Source organism: Malurus melanocephalus, unplaced genomic scaffold (genome assembly GCF_030028575.1).
Source record: "Malurus melanocephalus ecotype Western Australia unplaced genomic scaffold, MMel_1.1 scaffold_369, whole genome shotgun sequence".
Classification (NCBI taxonomy): domain Eukaryota; kingdom Metazoa; phylum Chordata; class Aves; order Passeriformes; family Maluridae; genus Malurus; species Malurus melanocephalus.
The window spans coordinates 347,326-354,936 of record NW_026623601.1 but is presented as its reverse complement, the minus strand read 5'-3'; the positions used below and the strand labels follow the sequence as shown (position 1 = coordinate 354,936).

Below are 7,611 nucleotides of genomic sequence, written 5' to 3'. Positions count from 1 at the left end.
CAATTTGCCCCATAAAGCTATTTATGTGGTTTGGCAGCACAACAGCCATAAACAAGGTGAGTATGCGGATTCCAGAATAGCGAAAGGGTCAGGATTGATTTTTTTTTTTTTTTTTTTTTTTCGAAAACAAGTGATTTCTTTGAATTCGACTGCAGTTTCTCCAACAGGCTGATGCCAGCCCTACCACAGAGCACAGGGAGTTTCCAGGAGTCTCCTCCACTGCAGGCATCTCCACCTTGCCCACGGCTGGAAGTTTCTCCTGGCACTGACAAAACACTGCTCGTTCACAAGAAAACCAACAAAAAGTTGTTTTCCAGTGCTGGGATTATTCAGCCCTTGGTGCAAGCAAAATGWCAGGGAAAAAAGGCCCAAAAAAAGACTAATTTAAGTAATTTTGGTTATGGAAACAAAACCTTGACAAGATCTGCTGGATTAATTTCAGTTTTCTTAATGGGAGAACTGAGCGCCCCGTTTCTCAGAGTTTGGCTGCTCCTGGTACCTCAAACCTGGCAGGTGTCAAGGCCTTTCCTGCTTTATGGCCTAAAGAGAAATCATAAAATAAGTAAATAAAAGTGTGKGGGGGGAATTCCTGGTCCATGGCAAGCTGTGGGGAGAAAGGGACTCACAAAGCCCTCACTGAAGGATGGGAAAATCAACAAYTCCACAATTTTCTGTTCTCTGGTCAGCCACAGAGGTGACAATTTAAATAATTAAAATATTTTAAATAATAGTAATAATATAAAATACGAATAAATGAAAACAAACCCTGAGAAAATATTCGTTGTTAAGGCCAGAAATGAATTTAATTTGGGGAAGCTCACATGAGATGAGACACTGGGCAAACGGGAGTTGACCAAAAGTGAGCAACAAAAATGTAATAACTTGACAAAAAAAGGTTTGTCTCCTTCCCAGGTGAGACACAAGATCCCAAGGACTGTCTCAAACATTATTATGGAATCACCTGACTTTAAAAGTGACCTTTTTTTTTATATCCTTTGCCTACCCTGCACCTCATTCAAAATAATCCAGAGTTCTCTGCTTCTCATCACAAGTACCCGCTTCTCATCTTCGCTCTGCAGGAAACATCACAGGCTAAAAAAACTTACTTTAGAAAGAGGCTTTGAAAGAATTCCTAAGTGCAAGAACTGCATTTAAAGAAAGAGCAGAAATGAGAGGAACGTACTTGGCAGGGACACTGACCTAGCAGGAACTTCAGCTTGAACCCCAAGCTGAAGCACAAAACAATTCTTCTCTTTTGAGGGCGCGATAAAACCCTTGTACAGCAAGTCCCGACCATTTGATGCTCCAGAAAGTGAAAACTTCACAGGTTTAGCAGGAGCAGACTTGAAACTTTCAAGGACCTCAAAATGACACCATTCCTAGAGGAAATCCAGGACAGCTCAGCTCCCTCCTAGGTGAGAGCAGCAATGGGTGGAAAGGAAAGGGAATGGAGACGTGCCCAGTGCCATCTGCTGCACTTTCCAGCTCTTCTGAGCAGTTGCTGAGTTTACCCCACAGCCAAACTGGGGTCCAGGCTGCGCAGGTGAAAAGCCTCTGAATTCCCAGTCCGGGATGATCCAATCAAACCAGAGTAGCAGACTGGTAAGGGCTCACTGGGAGTGCTCCAGGCCAGGCTGGACAGGGCTGGAGCAACCTGGGATGGTGGGAGGTGTCCCTGGGGTGGGATGGGATGGGATCCATGGGATGGGATGGGATGGGATGGGATGGGATAGGATGGGACGGGATGGAACGGGATGCGACGGGATGCGACGGGATAGGATGGGATGGTATTTAAGGTCCCTGCCAACCCCAAGCATCCCAATGTGACACACCACGTCCAGATGTTCTTCCACAGCCACCGAGTGGAACCCACCCACCCCAGGAGGGCTGGAGCTGCCCCCACAGCCCCGGTGCTGGTTTGAAATGATGCTCCTGCCCCCAGATAACTCCCCCAGCCAGCCTCACCGCTGCCAGAAAGTAGGTCAGTGTCATTTAAAGCCGGCTGCAAACRCATCTCCACAGAAACTCCTTAATCTTTCAAAAGGGAGCGCATCAAATATTTATGGGGCGGCGCGGAACGTGGGCAGGGATGCTGACGGGGGGAGCTCGGCACGGAATGGCTCTCCATGCCTGGCTGGGCCGTGCAGCACCACAGCAGAGTGCCTGGCTGCAGATAAAACCCCGTACAAAAGTCCTTATCTGCCTGGAAAATCACGGGACGTGGCTCCCTAACTCGTTTTCCCRGTGCCGCGTGATCCCGGAGCTCTCTCCCGTCCTCTCCTCGTAGCCCAAACGATCCCTGCTGCACATTTCCCCCCAGCAGCCAGGCAGCTCATTCTCCAAACTTCAATATTCCTAATTACGGAACATTCAAGCGCAGCTGAAATTTGCATCTCGGCGCCCCGAAGAAAGGATGGAGCATTTGCATTCAGACCGGCTAATTCCTGCAAGATAACGTTTCATAAACAAAATGCTCYGTTGAACATGGAGATTTGCAGCTTTTACAAAGGGAAAGTGAACTTTAAACAAACACGAATCAGTTGAGTGATTAACTCCAAGTGTTTTGGTTTTTCAGAACTAATCTTTATGTATAACCAGTATCAGCAGAACAATCTTTACTGATTAAGGAAGCCAACAGCAGTGAAACTCAAGCCACTGAAAATTAAGGGGGGAGGCGGAAGGAGACTGCAAGGAATCATTTAAGGTCAGTAAGAGAGGGGGGGAAAAAACCCCAAAACATGAAAAGAAAACCCTATAAAAAGAAACCCTATAAAAAGCCCCACAGGYACCCAGAACCCAGTCAGCCTGGGTTACATGAGGCGAGCTCAACTTGTGGCCAATGTTAACAGGTTAAGGAGTGAAACCAAACGCRCTTTCCCCTGCCCCCCCCAAGCTTTGTCATAATCCTAAATGTTATCTTAATTAGCCTAATTTTCTTAATTATACTTTGCAGCAACTTGAGCCTTTGCAGCACAGTTTCAGCACTTTTTTTTTTTTCTCCAGCTTTGTTCCAGCGCTGGAGGAGCCCAAGGGCACGTGACGCCTCCCRGCTCGGTCTCCACTGGATCTCCGCATTCTCCTGCTGCCAGCAGCAGGGAAAAGACAGGTTCAGCCCCTTTCCCCAGCTGCAGGGAGCTGGGGGTTCCTCTGGAGCAGTGGGCACCACATTGGGATGGTGCTGATGGCAGGATGGACACCATCAGCTTCTCCAGCTCCTCCTGTGGCAAGGCAAGGGCACGTGGAATGCTGATTCCAGCCCAAAACTCAAGGAGGAGACCATGGAAAGAGCCCAGAAAACAAAGCTCGAGGTCTTCACCCCGTGTCCAGACAGATTTAGCCACTGGAAACTTTCTCCTTTCTTCTCCAAGAGCTATTCCTTAATCCCCGAGAAACCTGACTCCAAACTACAACAAGAGAAGGAGTGATGGGGGAAGAAGTCACACTTTTCTGTCAACTTCATCCCTTCCATATTTTTTCCCCACTTGCCCAGGGAGAAGAAGCCCTCAGCACCCAATGCCTCTCACAAAAGCTTTCCAGAGCAAAAGGAAAAAAAAAAAAACCAAAAATCCAAAAAGCGCAGGGAAAAAAAAAACCCAACCCAAACCACTTCCATTCATCTGCACTGCAACAATTTCATGGCACAGCTCCTAAAACATCCCATTAGTGCCGGGCTCGGAGAAGATTAGAGAAGAAAGCTGGAACCCACTGAAGCAGGGCTTAATAGGCTCTCGAGTTAAGCCAGAGCCTTGCCTTAAACAATGCACATCATTAGCAGTAATTACCTGGAGCTGGATAATGGACATGGCTGCCATAACTGACATGAGAAGCACAGATGGCATCGCTGCCCAGGGCTGGGGAGCGTTTCTGCCCCTCACACACAGCACTGGACTGGGAAAGCACCATGGGACAGTGCAGAACCCCAAAGCAACCCTTGGGAATGTGAGCAGGGTCAGAAGCAGCAGCCAGGATGGGCACAGGGATGTCCAGATGTCCAKCCTCGTCCTGCATCGCCACCACACCCCTGGGTGTTGGTCAGCCCACCCTTCTGGACAGGGCTGCTGGAAAAAGGGAGCTCAAATTGATTTTTAGAGCTGCAGAACCAGCAGAGAGAGGCAGGAGAATGAAGGGCTCCGTGATGAGTTCTAAAGGGAAGCCAGGCAGAGCAGCAGCAGGGCTTCCACTGCACAAAAACCCAGCCAGGCAGGGCAAACCGCTTCCCAAAGCTCTGCAGAGCTGCTCCTGAAGGATCAGAGCAGCACCCACAGCCGGGTTTGGGCTGGGTGCTTAGGGCATCTCACCACAGGGAGAGGAAAGCAGGCAGCCACAGCTCCCCAGCCTCACCCCTGAGGTGGGAAAACACTGAAATAACGATTATCCAGTGTCCAGAGCTCCTGAAAAACATCACTTTGCGAGATGTGTCCCTGGTGAACACCTACCTGCGCTCACTCAACTTTCCCAACTCCTCACAGTGCCACCAGCACCTTTCCAAATCCAGGAAACTGCTGAATTATGGATGTAGAGGCCACTTTTCCCCCCCTTTTTTGACAATTCGTTTTAGAGACTTAGAGACCCATTTCAGTGGCGAGGAGAGGGTCAGGTTTAACAGTGCTGCCTGCAAATTCCAGCACCCCTATTTCCTGCAGGATTTCTTCTCCCTCAAACCTCAGGAGCTGCTCTCTGGCTTTTAGCACCTCAGCCTCGCTCGTTAACCCAGACCTGATTAAAGTGAAGTCACGSAGTAATCTCTCAGAGGCACAGTGTAATAAATCCTTCCACGTGCCTGGTTATTGCTGTTGGATTATTTGCTTCCCAGCAGCCATTACTGTACCCTAAACCAGCCCAAGAAAAATTRAAATTCCCCTTATAAAGCCATGCCTAGCACAGAAGTTGCCCAAAATTCCCTAAATATAAACATCTGAGGCACCTTTAAGCTCAAGAGCAGCTCCAGATTCTCCKGACAGGCAGAAATGCACAGTTTGGTAGTGATGAATCACGCCTCAAATTCCAAGACACATCAGGAATATTCCCCCAGCCGGCACTGAGGTGGATCCATTGACTTCTGTGCCAGCAAAACTATTAAAAAGCGCTTTAAAAGTCAAAGAGTTTGCTTAAATATCAATAAAGACACCATGCTCCGTGTCATTAAGGCTCGTCAGCAGAGATTTAACCAATTAAACACCTGCTTAACGGCTCAGAAAACACCAACAGTTCTAGAAACGTGAATTTTAGAACAATCAGAAAGCTGGAACAGGACACYACTGCCCTCCTTCACACAGGAATTTTGACCAAAGCAGGGGAGGGGGTGTGGATAGTCATTCCCAAGGTGTAAAAGGTGATTTTTCTGGAATTCCAGGYGGCTCTGCCCTTACCTGGATGGCTTTGGGAGCTCATTGCTGGCGATGCTGAGTCCTTGGGAGGAGGGATTGGACACGGCTCGGGTTCCACGGGACAGAGCAGCTCGACAGAGCTCCAGCGCTTCAACAGAACATAGGAACGGCAGGGGGGGCAAAAAAAAAAATCAAATCATGGCCACCTCATAAAATCCAGGGCACGGTGGCATGCTGAGCTGTGTGGGGAGTAATCCAAGAGGGTGGCACGGGATCTTCTGATGGCTTTCAAGATGGGAACCTGCAATTAAAGGAAAAGGTGTCCACGTTAGCGAATTGAGATTAACGACCATTTTAATTACACATTCTCTAACCTGTTTAGCCCCTGGATTACACTRCAATGCTATTTTGGGCACGAAGGGTTGCACAGAGAGTCATTTTCAGAGTTATAAATGTTGCTTTGATTAATAACTGTAAAATGCAGATCAATCCTTAACATTATTTAGGGAAAAAAAAAAAAAACCAGTTTAAAAACCCAACTTTCAAGTCTCAAAAACCCAAAATTCCGTGTTAATTCTCATCCTCCAACAGCACCATATGAAGCCACTTCAGTCCAACAGCTTCCATATTTTAAAAGCCATATGCATGAGTGGTAACTGTACTTCACGCATCTGTTCCCCAAAGAAGTCTAAAGAAAAACTCCTCAGTGCCAAGAAGTGGTCTTGGAGCAGGAAGGAAAAAAACCCACACAATCAATTCCACTCCCACTCTGCCCAAGCCTCCAGCAGATTACTGAGAAGCAGCTCCACACTGCCCCAGGGGGGAAAAAATCCACCATTCCCTATTATTTTGAAGATGCATTATTAGAGGAAAGGAGAGGGAACAGAGAGGGGRGAAAACACACAGAGTCAGCAAACCCYGACCCTAAAAAATGGMAGTGCAGAAGGAATAGACRCCCTGGTTTGTAGGGACCCACAGCRACCTSRGCAGCCACCCTGACACCGAAAGGACCTGCTCAAGGTGTCCTCAAGGCCACCTTCAGTGGGGACAGGGGTGTTTGGCACCGACCAAGTGACATCCAGAACTGCCCATCCCTGGTGGTGYCCAGGGCCAGGCTGGACAGGGCTGGAGCACCCTGGGATAGCTGAAGGYGYYYCTGCCAGGGCAGGGGATGGGATGAAATGGGATTGGAGTGTCCTTTCCACCCAAACCATTATGGGATGGTCTGATTCCTAAACATCCCCGTGTCACAGGCAGGGGATCTCAGGGATTCTCTGCCACCAGCACCAAACCAAACCCAGCTGTGCCCTTCCTGCAGAGCATCCCGCTGCCCCAACGGTGATTTCCCTCCTGGGCACCCCCAGAACGGGCTCCCAGCCCTCCTGGGCACCATGACCAGGCAGTTTGTCCCAGATCAGCTCCTCCTGCACCCCCAGAATGGGTTCCCAGCCCTCCTGGGCACCATGACTGGGCGGTTTGTCCCCAGATCAGCTCCTCCTGCACCCTGAGCAGGTTCCCAGCCCTCCTGGGCACCGTGACCAGGTGGTTTGTCCCCAGATCAGCTCCTCCTGCCCCTCCAGCTGGCACAGGGTGATCTCACCACGTTGGCAGCAGCATCCCGAGCCCATCCCTGTGGATCCAGCTGACTCTGCTCACCCCGAACCGCTCCGGCAGCTCAGGGCTCAGGGAGTGGTGCCCCRCAGCACAAGGAGCATCCATCCAGCCCCAGCCCAGCCGTGCCTGCTTCTGGAAGAGCCCTCAGCACGCTCAGATCCGTGTGCTCCTTGCAAGAGGGCGGCAAAGCCGGGTCTGAGCGTTCCACCACCTCCACGCTGCGTTCCCAGCTCCCTTCCCCGACAGCGCAGTCCCTTCCTTGCTGTAGCTCATTAACAACCCCTTTAATTGGCTGTCTCCCTGCAGCCCCGCCACTCTCTCCAAGTTCCTCTCTGCCCATCTTGCGCTCGCAGAGGCCTGGAACACGTTGGGAGAGAAAATCTCTGAGATGTCGTTTGTGAGCCCTGCGGGTCTGCGGCGCCCCGAACGCTCAGGATGTTCCCGTCCCGTTCATGGGCACATCCTGTCACACAGCGCTGGGGCAGCGCAGAGCAGGCACCAGCGGGATTTAATCCCGGTAAAAGCAGCAGGAACCGCTACAGCATGAGCCATCTCAGCTGCAGGCGAGCGCGACTTGGAACCGAGCTCCCACATTTCTGTTTCCAGCACCAGAACGTGAGCGTGAGTGGTGGGAAGATTCCCAAAAAACTGGATGGGACCAGCAGCACCA

At 50.3% G+C, this 7,611-nt stretch overlaps 1 protein-coding gene across 1 annotated transcript in view; it reads right to left on the bottom strand.

Annotated features, from left to right (window-relative positions):
- The window catches only part of HDAC4 (histone deacetylase 4), a 136,972-nt gene that overhangs the window by 106,822 nt on the left and 22,539 nt on the right, over window positions 1-7,611 (bottom strand). Inside the window, exon 2 of the mRNA XM_057378633.1 lies at window positions 5,370-5,628. Coding sequence (XP_057234616.1) covers window positions 5,370-5,391 — 22 coding nt within the window. The 5' untranslated portion in view covers window positions 5,392-5,628. The remainder of the gene's footprint in view (window positions 1-5,369; window positions 5,629-7,611) is intronic.